This window comes from Lagenorhynchus albirostris, chromosome 8 (assembly GCF_949774975.1).
Source record: "Lagenorhynchus albirostris chromosome 8, mLagAlb1.1, whole genome shotgun sequence".
NCBI classification, from domain to species: Eukaryota; Metazoa; Chordata; class Mammalia; order Artiodactyla; family Delphinidae; genus Lagenorhynchus; species Lagenorhynchus albirostris.
Genome location: NC_083102.1, coordinates 71218316 through 71241238, shown reverse-complemented (window position 1 = coordinate 71241238; position 22923 = coordinate 71218316). Strand labels below are relative to the sequence as shown.

General features: G+C 38.2%; 1 protein-coding gene across 1 annotated transcript in view; it reads right to left on the bottom strand.

The window, feature by feature from the left end:
- Positions 1–22923, bottom strand: part of HDAC9 (histone deacetylase 9) — a 586393-nt gene that overhangs the window by 5706 nt on the left and 557764 nt on the right. The window contains exon 25 of the mRNA XM_060157126.1: positions 19082–19229. Coding sequence (XP_060013109.1) covers positions 19082–19229 — 148 coding nt within the window. The remainder of the gene's footprint in view (positions 1–19081; positions 19230–22923) is intronic.

Below are 22923 nucleotides of genomic sequence, written 5' to 3'. Positions count from 1 at the left end.
AACTTACTCATTTCTTATAGGTTGTCCAATTTGTTGGCATGTAATTGTTCATAGTAGTCTCTTGTGATGGTTTGTATTTGTGTGGTATCAGCTATAATGTCTCCTCTTTCATTTATAATTTTATTTATTTGAGTCCTCTCTCTTTTTTTCTTGGTAAGTCTAAAGGTTTGTCAATTTTTAAAATCATTTTAAAAAACCAACTGTTAGTTTTGTTGATCTTTTCTATTGCTTTTCTATTATCTATTTCATTTATTTCTGCTCTGATTTTTGTTATCCTAACTTTGGGGTTAGTTTGTTGTTCATTTTCTAGTTCCTTAAGCTGTAAAGTTAGGTTGTTTATTTGAGGGTTTTTTTTAATGTATGCATTTATTGCTGTAAATTTGCCTCAGCACTGCTTTTGCTGCATCCCATAAGTTTTGTTATTCTGTGTGTCCATTTTTGTTTGTTTCAAGATAACTTTTGATTCTCTTTGATTTCCTCTTTGATCCATTAGTTATACAGGAATGTGTTGTTTAGTTTCCACACATTTATGAATTTTCCAATTTTCCTTCTGTTACTGATTTCTAATTTCACACCACTGTGGTCATAAAAGATACTTAGTATGATTTCACTCTTTTAAAATTCACTAAGACTTGTTCTGTGACCTAACATATGACCTATCCTAGAGAATGTTCTATGTGCACTTGAGAGGAATAGGTATTTTCCTGCCGTTGCATGGAATGTTCTGTATATGTCTGTTAGGTCCATCTGATATAAAGTATAATCCAGTCCAATGTTTCCTTATTGATTTTCTGCCTGGATAATCTATCCATTGTAGAAAGTGTGGTATTGAAGTTCCCTACTATTATTGTACTATTGTCTATATTATTCCCTTCAGATCTGTTAGTATTTGCTTAATGTATTTAGATGCTCGGATGTTGGGTGTATATGTATTTAAAATTATCATATCCTCTTAATGAATTGATCCCTTTATCACCATATGATGACCTTCTTTGTTTTTTGTTACAGTTTAGACTTAAAGTCTATTTTTTTTCCAGATATAAGTATAGCTACTCCTGCTCTATTTTGTTTTCTATTTGCATGGAATATCCGTTTCCATACCTTCACTTGGAGCCATTTACATTTAAAATAATTATTGATAGTTAGCAACTTACTATTGCCACTTTTGTTAATTGTTTTCTTGCTGTTTTGTACTTACTTTGTTCATTTCTTCCTCTCTTAATGTCTTCCTTTTAAACTGATGACTTTCCATAGTGGTATGCTTTAATTCCCTTCTCTTTATCTTTACCTATCTACCATAGGTTCTTTTTTTTTTAAAAATAAATTTATTTATCTATTTTTGGCTGCATTGGGTCTTCATTGCTGCATGCGGGCTTTCTCCAGTTGCAGCGAGTGGGGGCTACTCTTTGTTGCAGTGCACGGGCTTCTCATCACAGTGGCTTCTCTTGTTGCAGAACACAGGCTCTAGGCTCACGGGCTTCAGTAGTTGTAGCATGTGGGCTCAGCAGTTGTGGCTCGTGGGCTCTAGCGCCCAGGCTCAGTAGTTGTGGTGCACGGGCTTAGTTGTTCGGCAGCATGTGGGATCTTCCCGGACCAGGGCTTGAACCCGTGTCCGCTGCATTGGCAGGGGGATTTTTAACCACTGCGCCACCAGGGAAGTCCTACCATAGGTTTTTACTTTGTGGTTACCCGGAGGCTTACTTGAAACATCTAATAGATATAACAGTCTAATTTTAAGCTGACAACAACTTAACTTTAATTGCATACAAAACTCTACCCTTTTACTCTTCCTGTCTATAGTATTTTTTTTAACATCTTTATTGGGGTATAATTGCTTTACAATGGTGTGTTATAGTTTGTTTTTTTTGTTTTTAATTTATTTATTTATTTTTGGCTGTGTTGGGTCTTTGTTTCTGTGCGAGGGCTTTCTCTAGTTGTGGCGAGCGGGGGCTACTCTTCATTGCGGTGCACAGGCCTCTCACTGTCGCAGCCTCTCTTGTTGCGGAGCACAAGCTCCAGACACGCAGGCTCAGTAGTTGTGGCTCATGGGCCTAGTTTCTTCACGGCATGTGGGATCTTCCCAGACCAGGGCTCGAACCTGTGTCCCCTGCATTGGCAGGCAGATTCTCAACCACTGTGCCACCAGGGAAGCCCTATAGTTTGTTTTTGATGTCATGATTTTTTTTTTAATATTGTGTATCCATGAACAAATTACTGTAGCTGTAGCTATTTAAAATACTTTTGTCCTTTAACCTTTATCCTAGAGTTAAGTGTTTAACACATCACCATATTATACTATTAGAGTATTCTGAATCTGACTATATACTTACCTTTGCCAGTGTGTTGTACATTTTCATATGTTTTCATGTTAGTAGTTATCGTACTTTCTTTTCAGTTTGAAGGACTCCTTTCAGCACTTATTGTAAGGAAAGTCTTGTGGTGATGAACTACTTCAACTTTTTTTTTTGTTTGGGAAAGTCTTTTTATCTCACCTTAATTTCTAAAGGAAAACCTTGCCAGGTAAAGTAGTCCGGTTGGCAGTTTTTTTCTTTCAGCACTTTGAACATATCATCCTACTCTCTCCTGGCAGGTCTTTGTGTGGGGAGAGAGGCTCAGTTCTCCTGTTCTACCGTCTTGGTGATGATACTCCCTCCATCTGAATTTTCCTACTTCTAACCCAAAGCCACAGCAAGATGATCTTCCCCCCACATCCAGGACTCAGTTGTGGCTGGAATTTCAGAGACAGTGGTAAGTGTCTGTGCATTCTCCAGACATCCGTCTTAGGCTTTGAGGAGGTAAGCGAAGTGTCTTAGCACAAACCATTCACTGCAAAATGGAACTTCTTCTCTTCTAACATGGGGACTTTCAGGTACAATATAAAGCTTTCCATCAGATGCTTCTCTTTGCTTTCCTCCCCTCAAAGTCATTTCATATTAACCACTTTTTTGGAAAATAGTTAATTAACTGCTGCCACATTCTAATGAAACAAATACACAACCAGCCAAATCTCTCAGTGTCTTGCAACACAGAAGTTTTATTACTAGTATAGCAAGTAGGAAAATATCCTGGATTTCAAGGTAGATTTCACAAGGTAGATGTATTTAGGTCCCAACTCTGCCATTTTTAAAATTTAACTTTGAGCAAGTCATCGTCCCTAGATTCTCAGTTTTCTCTTTAAAACTGAAATAATAATCCACGACCTGCTCTCTGGGTGTTCTCATATCCATAGCTCTCAGTGGATTTAGTATTATCTTTACTTAATCCCTGTCCCTAGGTAACTGTTAAATGTCTACATATTTTTTTAAGTTAATTTAAGAAGTCATCTTCATGAAACACTTAGAAAGTGAACTGGTCAGGGATGACCCTTTAATGGCTGTTTTGGGTGAAAGAGTAAGAAGCAGTACTCTTGAAATGTGGGGGGCTCCCCACTTCAATCATTTATAGACAGATACCAAGGTTATCTTGATTAACAAAAACACAGCTGTGGAAAGGGCTGGGTGAAGGGGAGAGATAATCTTCAATATTTGGATTTAATTCCTTTTTCAGTTAGGTGAGGTAGAGACATAGGAAGGTCAGGAATAAATGTAAAATAAAACATTCAAAGATAAATTTTAGTACAATAGTTCAGCTGATTGAAAGACACAAACTTCTGCTATAGCAAGTAGAAGTGAACACAGATGGTCCTTTACTGATGAAGGGCAAAGATTTCATATATTAAGGGAAGGATCAGTTAGGTCCAGCAGTCATAGTAGTTTAGATAATTTGCAAAAATAAAAAGCAGAAAGAAAGAATTTGAGATAAGATATAACATAAAATTATATTCTTGTATTTTCCCTTAAAGGGGTATTTCATTTCCTATGATTTTTAAAGCAGTATCTGTTAATGTATATTAATGCTATTATTATTTTTTATTTTATTTTATTTTGTGGTATGCCGGCCTCTCACTGTTGTGGACTCTCCCGTTGTGGAGCACAGGCTCCGGATGTGCAGGCTCAGCGGCCATGGCTCATGGGCCCAGCTGCTCTGCGGCACGTGGGATCTTCCCGGACGGGGGCACGAACCCGTGTCCCCTGCATTGGCAGGCGGACTCTAAACCACTGAGCCACCAGGGAAGCCCAACAACATTATTTTTAAAGACACATTTCCTCTTGGTTTATTGATTTAATTTAATCCCTATACTTTCCTCTTCCTTCTCCAAGGCAAGCAATCTAATTCCTATTTGTTTTTTTCAGTGAAAACATTTTAATTTTTAGTATTGATTATTTTCTAGTTTCATAGCTTCACAGAGGGGAATTTTTTTTGAATTTTATTTATTTTATTTTATACAGCAGGTTCTTATTAGTTATCCATTTTATACATATTAGTGTATATATGTCAATCCGAATCTCCCAATTCATCCCACCACCACCCCACACCCCCACTGCTTTCCCCCCTTGGTGTCCATACGTTTGTCCTCTACATCTGTATCTCAGTTTCTGCCCTGCAAACCAGTTCATCTGTACCATTTTTCTAGGTTACACATATATGCATTAATATACGATATTTGTTTTTCACTTTCTTACTTCACTCTGTATGACAGTCTCTAGATTCATCCATGCCTCTATAAATGACCCAATTTCGTTCCTTTTTATGGCTGAGTAATATTCCATTGTATATATGTACCACATCTTCTTTATCCAGTCATCTGTTGATGGGCATTTAGGTTGCTTCCGTGACCTGGCTATTGTAAATAGTGCTGCAATGAATATTGGGGTACATGTGTCTTTTTAAATTATGGTTTTCTCTGGATATATGACCAGGAGTGGGATTGCTGGGTCATATGGTAATTCTATTTTTAATTTTTTAAGGAACCTCCATACTCTTCTCCATAGTGGCTGTATCAATTTACATTCCCACCAACAGTGCAAGAGGGTTCCCTTTGGTCCACACCTTCTCCAACATTTGTTGTTTGTAGATTTTCTGATGATGCCCATTCTGACTGGTGTGAGGTGATAACCTCATTGTAGTTTTGATTTGCATTTCTCTAATAGTGATGTTGAGCAGCTTTTCATGTGCTTCTTGGTCAACTGTATGTCTTCTTTGGAGAAATGTCTATTTAGGTCTGCCCATTTTTGGATTGGCTTGTTTGTTTTTTTAATATTGAGCTGCATGAGCTGTTTATATATTTTGGAGATTAATCCTTTGTTGGTTGATGCGTTTGCAAATATTTTCTCCCATTGTGAGGGTTGTCTTTTTGTCTTGTTTGTAGTTTCCTTTGCTTTGCAAAAGCTTTTAAGTTTCATTAGGTCCCATTTGTTTATTTTTGGTTTTATTTCCATTACTCTAGGAGATGGATCAAAAAAGATCTTGCTGGGATTTATGTCAGAGTGTTCTTCCTATGTTTTCCTGTAAGAGTTTGATAGTGTCCGGTCTTACATTTAGGTCTCTAATCCATTTTGAGTTTATTTCTGTGTATGGTGTTAGGGCGTGTTCTAATTTCATTCTTTTACATGTAGCTGTCCAGTTTTCGCAGCACCACTTACTGAAGAGCCCGTCTTTTCTCCATTGCATATCCTTGCCTCCTTTGTCATAGATTACTTGGCCATAGGTGTGTGGGTTTATCTCTGGGCTTTCTATCCTGTTCCATTGATCTATGTTTCTGTTTTTGTGCCAGTACCATATTGTCTTGATGACTGTAGCTTTGTAGTATAGGCTGAAGTGAGGGAGTCTGATTCCTCCAGCTCCGTTTTTTTGTTCTAGTTCTGTAAACAATGCCATTGATAATTTGATAGGGATTGCTTCAAATCTGTAGATTGTTTTGGGTAGTATAGTCATTTTCACAATATTGATTCTTCCAATCCAGGAACATGGTATATCTCTCCATCTGTTGGTATCACCTTGAATTTCTTTCATCAGTGTCTTATAGTTTTCTGCATGAGGTCTTTTGTCTCCCTAGGTAGGTTTATTCCTAGGTATTTTATTCTTTTTGTTGCAGTGGCAAATGGGAGTGTTTCCTTAATTTAGCTTTCAGATTTTTCGTCATTAGTGTATAGGAATGCAAGAGATTTCTGTGCGTTAATTTTGTATCCTGCAACTTTACCAAATTCATTGATTAGCTCTAGTAGTTTTCTGGTGGCATCTTTAGGATTCTGTATATATAGTATCATGTCATCTGCAAACAGTGACAGTTTTGCTTCTTCTTTTCCAATTTGTATTCCTTTTATTTCTTTTTCTTCTCTGACTGCTAGGACTTCTGTAGGCTCTAGGACTCTGACTGGCTAGGACTTCCAAAACTATGTTGAATAATAGTGGTGAGAGTGGATATCCTTGTCTTGTTCCTGATCTTAGAGGAAATGCTTTCAGCATTTCACCATTGAGAATGATGTTTGCTGGGGGTTTGTTTTATATGGCCTTTATTATGTTGAGGTAGGTTCCCAATATGCCCACTTTCTGGAGAGTTTTTATGATAAGTGGGTGTTGAATTTTGTCAACAGCTTTTTCTGCATCTATTGAGATGATCATATGGTTTTTATTCTTCAGTTTGTTAATATGGTGTATCACACTGATTGATTTGCGTATATTGAAGAATCCTTGCATCCCTGGGATAAATCCCACTTGATCATGGTGTATGATTCTTTTAATGTGTTGTTGGATTCTGTTTGCTAGTATTTTGTTGAGGATTTTTGCATCTATATTCATCAGTGATACTGGTCTGTAATTTTTTTTTTTGTAGTATCTTTGTCTGGTTTTGGTATCAGGGTGATGGTGGCCTCACAGAATGAGTTTGGGAGTGTTCCTTCCTCCACAATTTTTTGGAAGAGTTTGAGAAGGATAGGTGTTAGCTCGTGTCTAAATGTTTGATAGAATTCACCTGTGAAGCCATCTGGTCCTGGACTTTTGTTTGTTGGAAGATTTTTAATCACAATTTCAATTTCATTACTTGTGATTGGTCTGTTCATATTTTCTATTTCTTCCTGGTTCAGTCTTGGAAGGTTATACCTTTCTAAGAATTTGTCCATTTCTTCCAGGTTGTCCATTTTATTGGCACAGAGTTGCTTGTAGTAGTCTCTTAGGATGCTTTGTATTTCTGTGGTGTCTGTTGTAACTTCTTTTTCATTTCTTATTTTATTGATGTGAGTCCTCTCCCTCTTTGTCTTGATGAGTCTGGCTAATGGTTTATCAATTTTGTTTATCTTCTCAAACAACCAGCTTTTAGTTTTAATGATCTTTGCCATTGTTTTCTTTGTTTCTATTTCATGTATTTCTACTCTGATCTTTATGATTTCTTTCCTCCTGCTAACATTGGGTTTTGTTTGTTCTTCTTTCTCTAGTTCCTTTAGGTGTAAGGTTAGATTGTTTTAGATTTTTGTTTCTTGAGGTAGGCCTGTATTGCTAAAAACTTCCCTCTTAGAACTGCTTTTGTTGCATCCCATGGGTTTTGGATGGTCGTGTTTTCATTGTTATTTGTCTCTAGGTATTTTTTGATTTCCTCTTTGAATTTTTCTGTGATCTCTTGGTTATTTAGTAATGTGTTGTTTAGCCTCCACATGTTTGTGTTTTTTACGGTTTTTTTCCCGTAACTGATTTCTAATCTCATAGTGTTGTGGTCAGAAAAGATGCTTGATACAATTTCAGTTTTCTTAAATTTACTGAGGCTTGATTTGTGACCCACGATGTGATCTATCCTGGAGAATGTTCCGTGTGCACTTGAGAAGAAAGTGTAATCTGCTGTTTTTGGATGGAATGTCCTATAAATATCAATTAAATCTATCTGGCCTATTGTGTCATTTAAAGCTTGTGTTTCCTTATTAATTTTCTGTTTGGATGATCTGTCCATTGGTGTAAGTGAGGTGTTAAAATCCCCCACTATTATTGTGTTACTGTCGATTTCCTCTTTTATCGCTGTTAGCAGTTGCCTTGTGGATTTAGGTGCTCCTATGTTGGGTGCATATATATTTATAATTGTTATATCTCCTTCATGGATTGATCACTTGATCATTATGTAGTGTCCTTCCTTGTCTCTTGTAACATTCTTTATTTTAAAGTCTATTTTATCTGATATCAGTATTGCTACTCCAGCTTTCTTTTGATTTCCATTTGCATAGAATAACTTTTTCTGTCCCCTCACTTTCAGTCTGTATGTGTCCCTACAAGAGGTGGGTCTCTTGTAGACGGTATATATATGGGTCTTGTTTTTGTATCCATTCAGCGAGCCTGTGTCTTTTGGTTGGAGCATTTAATCCATTCACATTTAAGGTAATTATTGATACGTATGTTCCTATTACCATTTTCTTAATTGTTTTGGGTTAGTTTGTGTAGGTCCTTTTCTTCTCTTTTGTTTCCCACTTAGGGATGTTCCTTTAGCATTTGTTGTAGAGCTGTTTTGGTGGTGCTGAATTCTGTTAGCTTTTGCTTGTCTGTAAAGCTTTTGATTTCTCTGTCGAATCTGAATGAGCTCCTTGTGGGTGATCTTGGTTGTGGGTTCTTCCCTTTCATCACTTTAAATATGTCATGCCACTCCCTTCTGGCTTGTAGAGTTTCTGCTGAGAAATCAGCTGTTAACCTTATGGGTTTTCCTTTGTATGTTATTTGTTGTTTTTCCCTTGCTGCTTTCAGTAAGTTTTCTTTGCCTCTGATTTTTTTCAATTTGATTACTATGTGTCTTGGCATGTTTCTCCTTGGGTTTATCCTGTATGGGACTCTCTGTGCTTTCTGGACTTGCGTGGCTATTTCCTTTCCCATGTTAGGGAAGTTTTCCAATATAATCTCTTCAAATATTTTCTCGGGTCCTTTCTCTCTCTCTTCTCCTTCTGTGATCCTTATAATGCAAATGTTGTTGCGTTTAATGTTGTCCCAGAGGTGTCTTAGGCTGTCTTCATTTCTTTTCATTCTTTTTTCTTTATTCTGTTCCGCAGCAGTGAATTCTACCATTCTGTCTTCCAGGTCACTTATCCATTCTTCTGCCTCAGTTATTCTGCTATTGGTTCCTTCTAGTGTAGTTTTCATTTCAGTTATTGTACTGTTCATCTCTGTTTGTTTGTTCTTTAATTCTTCTTAGGTCTTTATTAAACATTTCTTGCATCTTCTCGATCTTTGCCTCCATTCTTTTTCCGAGGTCCTGGATTCTCTTCACTATCATTATTCTGAATTCTTTTTCTGGAAGGTTGCCTATCTCCGCTTCATTTAATTATTTTTCTGGGGTTTTACCTTGTTACTTAATCTGGTATATAGCCATCTGCATTTTCATCTTGTCTATCATTCTGTGAATGTGGTTTTTGTTCCACAGGCTTCAGGATTGTAGTGCTTCTTGCTTCTGCTGTCTGCTCTCTGGTGGATGAGACTATCTAAGAGGCTTGATGGGAGGGACTGATGGTGGGTAGAGCTGGCTGTTGCTCTGGTGGGCAGAGCTCAGTAAAACTTTAATCTGTTTGTCTGCTGATGGGTGGGGCTGGGTTCCTTCCCTGTTGGTTGTTTGGCCTGAGGTTACCCAACACTGCAGCCTACCTGGGCTCTTTGGTGGGGCTAATGACAGACTCTGGGAGGGCTCACCCCAAGGAGTACTTCCCAGAACTTCTGCTGCCAGTGTTCTTTTCCTCACGGTGAGAGACAGCCACCCCTGGCCTCTGTAGGAGACCCTCCAATGCTAGCAGGTACATCTGGTTCAGTCTCCTATGGGGTCACTGCTCCTTCCCCTGGGTCCCGATGCACACACTACTTTGTGTGTGCCCTCCAAGAGTGTAGTCTCTGTTTCTCCCAGTCCCGTCGAAGTCTTGCAGTCAAATCCTGCTAGCCTTCAAGGTTTGATTCTCTAGGAATTCCTCCTCCTGTTGCTGGACCCCTAGGCTGGAAAGCCTAACGTGGGCCTCAGAACCTTCAGTCCAGTGGGTGGACTTCTGTGGTACTAGTGTTCTCCAGCTGGTGAGTCACCCCCCCAGCAGTTTTGGATTTGATTTTATTGTGATTGCACCCCTCCTGCTGTCTCATTGTGGCTTCTCCTTTGTCTTTGGATGTGGAGTACCTTTTTTGGTGAGTTCCAGTGTCTTCCTGTTGATGATTGTTCAGCAGTTAGTTGTGATTCCGGTCCTCTCGCAAGAGGGAGGCAACAGAGAGCTAATTCCTGTTATGTATGTTATCTGTTCATAGGGTGCTCTTTAAAGCTATATGTTATTGATTTATGAGCATGTATTTTTATTTTATCTTTATACACACATGTATCATTTCTGTTGCTTACTTCTCTCACCCAGTAGTGTAGTTAGTTATTACATAAACATCACTGTAAGCAGTTATGTTTATCTAGTCTGTAGTTGCCAAGTGCTACATGTCATCTCCTCCATGGTGTACCTTCACCCCATTGTAACCATTTGTTCTTCCAATAATGCACACTGGGTTTGACTCCTCCTCTCTACCCACCACGAAGAAGCTGTAGTGAACTTCTTAGCACATGTCTTCTAATTACCCTAGATGAGAATGTCTTCAATATACATTCCTGGGAGCAAGATTACCAGGTTATATGTTTTGTGTATACTAAAAATGGTAGTAAACTGCTTTTCAGAATGCTGCCATAGTTTACCTTCCCACAGCTATGAGAGCTCCAGAGCCCCACATCTCCACCAATGCTGGCATTCCCCGGATTACTGAAGTTTTCACTGATTGAAGAAATAATTACTGAGTGTCTGTGATGCACCCTGGCTGTGTTCTAGGTACTGGAAATATAGGGAGACATAATACAGTATAACAGATGGACCTGATCTAATTTTGGGATTGAGGGTCAGTGAAAATTGTCCAAGAAGAGGAAGTGATATTTGATATGAGATCTAAAAGGTAAGTTGGAAGACAATGGGAAGGTCAGTGAAGGGTCAGTGAGAAGAGAAGGAAGACAAGCTAAGTATTCCAAACAGAAGGAAGGGAGGGTATGTTCCAAGAAGACCTGATCCGGACATAAATATGGCTCTTGGGAGAAAATTTGAAAGCACAATGGACTATCACTACATACCCACTAGAAAGGCTAAAACTATAAGGACCAATTATACAAAGTGCAGGTGAGGATACAAAACTGTCATTCATTGATGGTGGGAATGAAAAATGGTATGGCCATTTTGGAAAGCAGTTTGGAAGTTTTTCTTATAAAGTAAGACATATAACTTTCCTATAACTTGGCAACTCCACTCCTCAGTGTACATTAAAGAAAACTGAGTGCTTGTGTTCACAAAGTAAAAACCTGTATAAAAGAGTTAAGGTTCCTCCAAAAATTAAAAATAGAATTACCATATGATCCAGAAATTCCACTTCTGGGTATATATGCAAGATAACTCAAAATAGGATCTTGAAGAGATAATTTCACATTTATAGTCATTGAAGCATCAATAGCCAAGAAGTGGAGGCAACCTAAATGTCCATTGTCAGATGAATGGATAAAGAAATGCGGTATACACATACGATGAAATATTAGCCATAAAAAAGGTAGAAATTTTGTCATATGCTACAACAGGGATAAGCCTTGACAAAAAACGTTCTGCCAAATGAAGTAAGCCAGTCACAAAAAGGCAAATACTGCATGATTCCACTTATTTGATGTATCTAAGGTACTCAAACTCTTAGAAAGTAGAATGGTGGTTGCCAGGAGCTGGGGGGAGGGGAAAATGGAAGTTGTTTAATAGCGTTTCAGTTTTGCAGACAAAGAAGTCCTAGAGATGTGTTGCATGACAATGGGCATATAGTTAACACTGCTGTATTGCACACTTAAAAATGGTTCAGATGGTAAATGTTATGTGTTTTTTCCACAATGACAAAACTTCATAGCAGCTTTATTCGCAATAGCCCTTAATGGTAGAAGATCTGAATAGCCATTTTTCCAAAGAAGACATATAGATGACCAAAAGGTACGTGTAAAGATGCTCAACATCTCTAATCATCAGGGAAATGCAAGTCAGAACTATGTACCTATGGTCAATTAATCTACAACAAAGGAGGCAAGAGTATATAATTGAGGAAAGACAGTCTCTTCAATAAATGGTGCTAGGAAAAGTGTAAAAAAAATGAAATTAGAACATTCTTTAACACCATACACAAAAATAAACTCAAAATGGATTAAAGACCTGAATGTAAGACTGAACACTATAAAACTCTTACAGGAAAACATAGGCAGAACACTCTGACATAAATCGCAGCAAGATCTTTTTTGATCCACCTACTAGAGTAATGGAAATGAAAACAAAAATAAACAAATGGGACCTAATTAAATTCAAAAGCTTTTGCACAGCAAAGGAAACCATAAACAAAATGAAAAGACAACCCAAAGAATGGGAGAAAATATTTGCAAACAATGTGACTGACAAGGGATTAGTCTCCAAAATTTACAAACAGCTCATGAGGCTCAATATCAAAAAAAACCTCCAAACAACCCAATCCAAAAATCGGCAGAAAACCTAAATAGACATTTCTCCAAAGAATACATACAGATGGCCAAGAGGCCCATGAAAAGATGCTCAACATCACGAATTATTAGAGCAATACAAATCAAAACTACAATAAGAAATCACCTCACACCAGTCAGTATGGCCATTATCAAAAAGTCTACAAGGAATAAATGCTGGAGAGGATGTGAAGAAAAGGGAACCTTCCTACACTGCTGTTGGAAATGTAAATTGGTGCAGCCACTATGGAGAACAGTATGGAGGTTCCTTAAAAAACTAAAAATAGAGCTACCATGTTATCCAGCAATCCCACTCCTGGGGATATATCTGGAGAAAACCATACTTCGAAAAGATACATGCACCCCAGTGTTCACTGCAGCACTATTTACAATAGCCAAGAAATGGAAGCAACCGAATGTCCATCAACAAAAGAATGTATAAAGCAGATGTACATATATACAATGAAATGTTACTCAGCCATAAAAAAAGAATGAAATAGTGCCATTTGCAGCAACATGGATGGACCTGGAGATTATCATAGTAAGTGAAGTAAGTCAGACAGAAAGACAAATATCATATGATATCACTTATAGTGGAATCTAAAAAATGATACAAATGAACTAATTTACAATACAGAAACAGACATACTTCAGGAATGAACTTATGGTTACTGGGGGGGCGTGGGGAAGCAGGGGCAGAGGGAGGGATAGACTGGGAGTTTGGGAATGACATGTACACACTGCTATATTTAAAATAAATAACCAACAAGGACCTACTGTATAGCACAGGGAACACTGCTCAATATTCTGTAATCACCTAAATGGGAAAAGAGCTTGAAAAGCAATAGATAATTTATATGTATAACTGAATCACTTTGCCGTGCATCTAAAACTAACACAGTATTGTTAACTATACTCCAATATAAGATTAAAAACAAATAGATCGTTTGCTCAAGCTATTTTTTGTATCTTGGATGCCTTTGTTCTTATTTACTAGTTGAAATCCTCCATTTTTCTACCCTGGCTCAGTGATCTGTTCCCCAGTTCTTGGCCTATGTTAGGTCTTCTTTTATTCTGGAGCTCGGTCTATCAAATGACCTATCATTTACAATAGTTGGTCGTTCATGTCTGATCCTGTGGTAGGAAGAATGACAGCCCCCAAAGATGTCCATGTCCTAATCCCTGGAAGTTGTGAATGTTACCTTGTGTAGCCAAACTGACTTTGTAGATACGATTAAGGTTAAGGACCTTGAGAGAGAGAAATGATCCTGGTGAGTCCAATCTAATCATATGAGTCCTTAAAAGCAGAGAAACTTTCCTGGTTTTAAGCCAGTTTTCCTAGCTTTTTTCTTTCAGTCAGAGAGAGGTGTGATGTGACTGAAGAAAGAGATGTGACTGAAGAAAGGTCAGAGAGATGTAAAGTTGCTGGCTTTGAAGACAGAGGAAGGGGGTCATGAACCAAGGAATGCAGGCAGCCTCTAGAAACTGGGAAAGGCAAGGAAACAGTTTCTTCCCTAGAGCCTCCAGAAAGGAAAAGATCTTGCCAACCTCTATATTTTAGCCCAGAGACTTGTCACCCTTCTGACCTTTTTTGTCATTTTGAGCCACGAAGTAATTTTTTGGTTAAGATAGCAATAGAAAACTAATACAATCTCAAAGTATGTGGATATTTTGAAGACTCCACGGAAGCTTTGTGACCTTGACTCCCAACACTTTGTCTGGCACATAAAAACTAATCAGAAAATGTTTAAAGAATAAATGAACCGGAGTTTCTCCCTCCTCATTCTGCAAGTCGCGGAATAATCCTGTAATCTGTCAGCATCACTCCCATAGCCCCTCCACCTCACCCGAGACAATTCCTTTCTCCATTCAGACACTTTGCTTTCCCTTCCCACCTTTATCACCTTTATCCTCAGTCAATCGATCTTTATGATATGAGTACTGTGGATTCTGGTTAGCCAACATATCTGAAAATGGACCCTGTCGATTAGTACTATGGAAGAAAAAATGTAAAATACACATTTTGAAAACTCTTGTGAAAGATAAAAACACTGATTCCCTCAGGAGACAAGGAGACAAAGAAACTTCAGGTATCATTACAAATTGTTCTGTTACCATTTTAACAATGTCTTGTTGTCTGTCTTGGACTCATTCACTCAATAAGTATTTGTTTATTACCTACAATGTATTAGGTATTGTGAAAGTTCTTTAAGTCAGCTAATCACAGCTTAGTTAACTGAATCAATTTATTGCTTAGTGATTATTTATCAACCTCTTATTTTTAATGACTATACTATTGAGTTAACCTATGAACACTTAAACATACAGATGCCCAGGTACAGCCTCTCTATTTCTAATATTATAGATCCCTGGATGATGAACAATGTATTAATGGAGGGAAAGAAAAGAGCAAACTGAGCAAGCGGGAAAAAGATAGAAAAAAATAACAAAAGCCAACCTTAATATTGAGTACTTACTCTGTGTCAAGTGTTATGTTAAATTCTTAAGATGTATTGTCTCATTTCATCCTCAAAACCCTCTGAAATTTTCCCTTCATTTTAAAGACAAAGAAAGTAAAGCCCAGAGAGATAAGTAACTTGCCACTGATCAACAATTATTAAGATGGAGATGGGATCTGAACCTCGGCAAGCTGATTCCAGAGTCACAACCTACTCTTCCTCTGTAGTGGTAAGAAGACAGGACTGAAAGATGAGGATGGTGGGAAGCCAAAGTTACCGTGCATCTCATTTTACTTATGCTTCTAGTCCATTGTGTTTCTTTTTTCAAATTAAACACTTGTTTGTAAACAGTTCAGAAGGGAACCCTGAAATACATCACACACTGGATTTAATCCCTAACATACTAAGAGTTCACACATGCCCCAAGACCACATGTTAGGCACTGAACACAGGGATAAAATGATGGTCCCCAGAGGAAGAGGAAAAGAAGATAAAGGAGCTCCTTTCTTTTACCAGGAGCTTCCAAATCTCAGTCCACTTTTCAACTAAGGTATTGTTGACACTGGATGAAAATTAAGAATAAAATTTATATTGGAATGTTTGCCTGTTTAGATAAACAGGTGCTCACAATAACGGTATCAGAGAGAAAAATCAGAGACCTGAAAAATCAGTGCAACATTTAGCTTCCAGAAGCCTTGGAGAGACAATCCTAAAGCATGGAAAACAAAGCTGTATTTCTGTTAGACACGAATGTGTATTTAAGACTGGTCTATATTTCTATATAAATCTCCAGACACAGGAAAATGGGGTTATCAATGCCCTTGACGCTACTGATAGACCATTCAAAGCTAAGGCGGATGATACTTAGGATTTTCTAGCTTATTATACTTTTAAAAAATATTCATGAATAAGACAGTTATTCAGGAAACAAAATAGCCAATGGGAATATACTGTACAGCACAGGGAACGCTACCTAATGCACTGTGGTAACCTAAATGGGAGGGCAGTTCAAAAGGGAGGGGAGATCTACATGTGTATGGTTGTGCAGTGGAGGCTAACACAACATTATAAAGCAACCATACTCCAATAAAAGTTAATTAAAGAAATAGCCAGATTCAGAATCATATATTTTTCTCATGCTTCTGTGTCATATAATGACTGAAACCATCTCATTCATGAGAAAAGTTGACAAAAGTTGAAGATGAAATGATTCAGAAACAACCAGATCCTCTTGTATTAAAGAAAATCTAATGTGACTCACACTGTAATCAATAAACTGACATTTGAAAACCTAACTTTCAGTTTTTGTTTTGATTAAAAAACGAGAGAGTCAGAAATTCTAGAGTGTAAATATGCTCCCGGTAACTTAAGAGTTGATCATTCTGAAGTCTTGATTGCCAGAGAAAACTTTTTCTTGATTTTCAGCAGAGCCCGAACTGGTATCCAAGAATAAACCTCAATATTGAACTGACCTTTTCAAAGTAGAAGCATTTGAAATAGATACCTGAACAATGCAAACTATAATCTTTTAAAGGTACAGTCTCCTGACAATCAAGAAAGAAACTAAGATCACAGTTCTGTCTTCTAAACAATATGCTATATGTGACTAGTCCTATCTATTTTTTTGAACATGTAACTTGACCCCACGTAGTTTTTTGTCCTTTATTTTTGTTTTGTTGTTTTTTTAACTGACCCACCATTTTGTTCCTGCTCAAGTCTTCTGCCACCTGAAAATTATGTTTTGAAAACTGTACTTCAGTCAATCATCCCCAAAATGAATCCCGAGCCTTTTTCTAATAATTTATTCTTCATGGTCCATCAGTGAGTTATAAAAATGAAATGACTGTTTGCACTGTGTTGTCATCTCCCTTACACCCCCCCCCCCAAACTGAACAAAAAATACTTACAATGGTTCTTAGCCAGGAGCATTTTATCCCTTATTCACTAGTGGTAAATGAGTCAGATATGAGTTGGCCAGGAAAAGAGCTGCTTTACCCAAAATCTTAGTACAAAATGAGTCATCTCACTCCAAACACCAATATATTCTCCAAAATAACTGGCAAGAATTTCCTATAAAAAGAATCTTGCCTTCACCCTTTTCCATCCATTTAGTTCTCTGATTTTTCTAATTTTTCAATTTCCTGTGTACTTATAACACTGCATTCATAACAAAGGCCTAAGAACATTTCTACCTCTTTACCTCATTGTGAAAGCCATCTTTCCTATACTGAGTTGGGGGACAATTCTGATAGCATTCCCCTTTAAAGAATAAATGCTCTGTGGCTTTTAAGGGTTCTCCCTGTCTGATTCTCTGTGATGAAATTCATGCATGGTTCAATAGAAATGCAAAAGCCAGTTCTAGAAGAATTTTTCTTTTCCTCTGCTGAAAAAGTGAGTTCAAAGCCACCAAAGATATTTCAAGCAAAACCATTTTCCTTCCCATAAGAAAAATCAATCAAAATAGATACAATCTGTCTAAAACTGATAAAGAAACATGAATCCAGGCCACAAGCTTCAACTCTGTTTCCCTGTACATCAAAACATTCCCATTCCCATTCTTTCTCTGCCATCAGACGAAGCTTAAAAATCACGGTGAACTGAAGCCAGGGTCAAGTCCCTATAGATGATCAGGAGTCAAGCACACTATGTACCTGAGGATAAACAAGCATGCTTATAGAGCCAATTCCTGCCAAAGTGCTGAGATTTTTATGTTATGTGGGGCTCACAACAGCACTTATTATTCTTTATTATTCTAAGCCCTGCAATTTAATGGGAAAAATTACTTACAATTCATTTCACTCAGGCTGGAATTTAGCTTCGTTTCTCTATGCTAAATGAATTCTAAAGAATAGCTACGCTCCTTTTATATCCAACACTAACAGATGTTAGTTTCCTTAGTTTTACAGCCCTCAAATGACAGACAACTAACTGTATTTGGCCTTGGGAATAACTGCAACACCTTTGGATTATGAACTTGGTTTGGTTCTTAGCTGGGAACAGCAGGGGGTTAGTTCATATTATCAAAGATGTAAAATAAGTTTACCCTTATGCTCCAGATGCCCATATGAAGATATCTTTTAATTCAATATTGTACAACTTTTTTTTTTCCTACTGGTAATCTTCTTTTTAAGTGGTTATAGTTAGGAAAAACAATTGCATAAAAATGAAATCTCTTATTCAATGTATCTCCTGCTTTTGACCAAAGCAAGATGTTAAATCCATTAAACTCTGAACACCCAGTAAAAGCAAGAAAAACTAAAACTGTTCATATTTGTGCATTCTTGGGAAAATTGCCAACCTATGTACTAGTAGCAGGATCTGTGTAATTAATGGTGATGTTATTGACGGAGGGAGTTCGATTTCATTCTCAGAAGCAATTTAAAAGTGCAAGCTGGCAGAGCTTTAGTGCAAGCTCACCTATTCATTTTTAAATTGAAGAAATGTGACTTTGAAGTCATCCACAGAGAGCACCAATGTCACTGTCTGTACATTTGGGGTGGTTTTGGTCATAGTAAAAAGAAATCCTGAATGTAGCACTGTCTGTTGAACAGCAAAATGTACAAACTAACAAACATTTCTTAAAAGGAGAAGAAGCAAACTCAATCTTTGGTTATCTTTATGTTTTTTTTTTTCTTTTCCTGAAAGCTATTCATATGAAGACTAATTAAAATCAACTCCTCCTTATCATAAAGTAAAATAAAATCAGACCCACATCCACACATTCCTTTATACACACTCCCATCTTCTTGGAAGGTGACTTTCACCTTTATCGAGTAGTTGTACCTCACGGACAGTCATATAAGGCTACCCAACTGACAAGCCATACCTCCAGCTTCTGCTCTCCTTTTTCCCCTCTGTTATATCAGTAACTTCGAAATGATGAGAGAAAGAAAAAGAACATCTTGAAGAATAGAGATAACTAAGGAAAGAAGTTAAGCCCACAAGAAGCTTTCTCCATAATGATCTGTACTAAATTATCCAACAAGGACCATCTATCTCATCACTCTATTTCTCTGTGAACTGTAACAACATGCCCCACCTCTGTGTTTCTCATGAAGAATGAAACACATGAATTCCTGACAGCCGACAGCATGTGCTGTGGCATCTGTGGCTTCGCAGAAGTGGAAGTGGAGGAGACCGGAGAAGGAGAGCCTAGAGAGAGGCTCACAAACGCTAATGATGAGCCTGGATGTTACTGACCCTGATGATTCCCCCCATGTTGCATTCATACCTGTTGTCTTCTCGAGCAAAGGGCTGTTCCACATCCACCGTCAGGGAGGCCAGGGCAGAAACGGTCTCCGTCTCCTCTTGCAACTGCGCCCCAGCCAGAGCGCAGCCCCTCGGCACACTCACCGTCCTTACCGACTTCCAGTACTTGCCTAAAAAACACAAAGACGCATGCATCATATGTTATAGGAATTTTAGTTCAACAGTGTTAATCAGAAACTTGTATAGGTCTAACTCAGAGTAATTGTTAGGTTAAAATTCACAATGTTATACACAGTTGTAATTTAATTTCTTAACTGTTGTGATTAAGTGTTTTTCTCAATCTGGAATGCCAAGTTGTGAAGTGCTCATATTGCCAAGCCTGAGTCTCTCCCTTGCTCAGAAGTTAATAAAGTGAGGAATAATCCACAGTCTAATGAACTCACTATCAGACTGACAGCTGTCTCTGCAACTAGGTAAGCAAACTCTGGGCATCATGCCCTCTGGGTAATCCTCAAGAGACTCGGAGGTAGAAGTCTTATGGAGAAACTGAATGAACCAGTAATGTTAAAAATTGCTACTTGAGCCATTAACTTTTTTTTTCTTTTTTTAATGAGGTTGGAATATTAAAGGAAAAGAAAAGCCCAGAAATGCCAGCATGAACCGAATGGCAACTTTGCCAGAACAATCAGGTTTGTTAGTCCTGGATGTTCTTTCTTTCTCAACCCCGGGGTGTGTACTAGAACAATAATTGATTTAAAACCTTAATATATGCATTGGCTGATGTTGGAGCCCTTCCATAAGTTATACGGACCCAATTATACGGACGTTTCTTTTTTTGAGGCAGGGAAGGAGAATGAGAGGAAAATAGGAGGTAATTTCATGAGAACATGCCAGTGGGATAAATAAGAAAGAGCAGAGTCAACAGCCTTTTTGCAGCCCCTAAGTTATTTTTTTGTGAAGCGTTGAATAGCCCCGTATCAAAGCAGGAGAGTCTCCCTAGGTGCTGACATGACTCACCGGGTTAGCAGTATCTCGGCAGCCTGACCAGTTACGAGGGAAGCTGGCACGCAAAGTAGCTTACTTCCACCCCGCCCCAAAATTAAAATAACGTTATGCTAGAGTAGAAAAGACAAATGGGTGAATACTGGATTGGGGAGTAAGATAACCCAGTTCTAGACCCAGCTCTGCCACTAACCATCCTATGCTGGCAGGGCTCTTCGGCACTTTATTTTTGCTTCTCAGAAACAGTGGGATGGCCTCAAATTCCTTCCAGCTATAAGTAACATTTCGTGATTGGCCTCTCCTTATCTTACTGCTTCACAAAGGAATGGATGTCATGTCATGTTAGGGGAGGAGACCCAGTCTCCCATCCACTCCCCATGTCGACAGAACCTTCTGGCATAGTTGTCTACTACTACTACTTTACTTGCTGTGATCACCTAGTCTGGCCAAAGTCAGAATCATAAAGCTTTTAATTTGGACCAAATGATACCAGTTCTAACTGAATGAACCCACAAGGTAACATTTTCTGAAAGCCAAGGCTGTGCCGGATGTTGAGGACACAAAGATGCTTCCCTGACACCAAGAAATTCATGGTCTAGTTAAGAAAGCCCTTTTAGTTAACAAACAATGACAATTCTGTATGGAGAAGGCCCATGTGATCCTAAGAGGAAATAAGAAGAACATATACTTTTGATGCCAAGAAGGCAAGAGAACACTTGCCAGAAAAAATAACACCTGACCAAGTATTTGAAAGACCATCAGAAGTTAGTCAAGCTGAAACAGAGGAAGATGGTGGTGATGAGGTATCCCTAGAAGAGGAAATAATGCACACAAATGTGCAGATACTCAAGTCTCTGTTGTTCACTGGGGTACAAAGTCCACTGCTAGGCACAAGTGGAATGTAAGCAGTATGGAATGTAATGCAAGAGACTGCTATGGTGTAGGCATGGGCTAATTAACACACAATCTTGAATAGCATGCCAGTGATCTTGGCTTTCAACCTGTGGGTGATGAGGTGCCATTTTAAACAGAAGAGGCAGAGAATCAGGTTTAAATTTTTCAGAGATCCTTCTGGAGAGATTACGGATGATGGATTAATAGGTGGTGAGAGTGGTGGCAGGAAAACCAATTTCACCTCCTGGCAAACATCCAGGCAGGAAATGATGATGTCTAAATCAAAAGTAAGTGACAGAATAGAAATGAAGAGATGGACTAAAGAGAGGTTTAGGAGGTGAGCAATGGAAATGCGTCTTGTCTTATTCTTTAATAGCCTCCTACCTCTCTCAGCTTTGAAAGATAATTCTGAATTGACAGTTCCATTCCAAGACCCTAATTTCTCTATATCACAATGTCATTATCATCTTACCCAAGTTGGAAATATCATATTCTATCTGTAAATGCCTTCAGATGTAATGAGTTTCACAAAGTATTATTATTAATTGTTATTTTAGCACATGATATTCACAGAGCAGGTGATTCTAGAAGTCATCATTTCCTTTTTTTCTAGAGTGACTAATATCAGGCCTCTGACAAGTAAACAACAGGTGGTTTTGTGGGTTAAATTATGTTACAAATTACAGGAAAGAGAAACTCAAGTTACTGAGCTTCCAATATGTGCCAAGGACTGTGCTAGGTGTTTTCACATTTATAATTTTATTTACTCCTCATGACATTTATAATTTTATTTACTCCTCATGACAACTGTGTAGGCAGTGTTAGGTAATTTTTCTCTAAGGTCACATGGCTAAAAAGCAGAGGAGCTGAAATCCTCACCCAGGACTGCTTGACTCCGAAAATGTTTCTTCCTCTGTAATCGGCTGTCCTCCTTTATTTAGTCCTTCTCTACCACCCTCCCACTACCCCTAAAAATACAAAAATAGACTCAATATAGGAAAATCTCAACTTAAAAGAATTATGCACATGGCAAAACAATTTTATATATATATATATATATATATATATTTTTTTTTTTTTCTTCCCTTTACCAAAGAAATCGTCTTTGGTAACAACAAATTACCCTTGCTCCTTAGATATGTGACTCAGCTGATCTACCTTTTACTGACTTTATGGCATGGGTTTATTGCACCTAGTGAGACAACCATGTTGAGACTAGTTCTTTCTACTCCTCACTTCTCATTACCTTCATTTCTCATAGTCTATTGCAAGTACCTCGTTGCTTCACTGATGAAGCTATCATGAAACTGGAGACAAGTGCTCATTGAAGAGTATCCCTTTTTAACGTGATGTGTTTCTCGCCACCTAGCTGAAGGCACCATTAGGCACAGTGCTCTTTGAACCTGTGGCACCTACCCCAAGTTTCTGAAGCCTGTAGGGTTGTCCATCACAGACTTGTATCGCTAGAGGTCCTATAGTCCACATGGATCGCTTTCTTTAAGCCAGGTATCTAACTGAGAAGAGAATCAGAGGCCCGTTTCATGCCATTACAGCCAGGAGTTGCCCAGAGTCACCAGAATATCTTTTGACCAAGCTACCCGTGCAAAATTTTTCTCTGAGTATTTCGGGCTCTAAAGGGAGCCCTGGGAGTCGAGATTTATAAATTGGGACCCCATCCTAGACCCAGAGAAATCATTTGGATCACTGGAGCACAGTGTCCACATTTATAAAATGATAGTGGTGGGATTGATGATAAGGAAAGGTCTCTTCCTGCTCTAATTCTCAATGATTGTTATTCTTCTGATGTCATATATCACTCTTGGATATTAGAATAAATTTGTTATGGCAGAAAATCTTAGTTTTCTGTGAGCCTATGAACACTTGAAGAGGTCAGTGGACAACTTACTTTTAGATAATATGGCACATCTAGAATAACCAAGAGCTTCAATTTTCAAGAATTGTACTTCT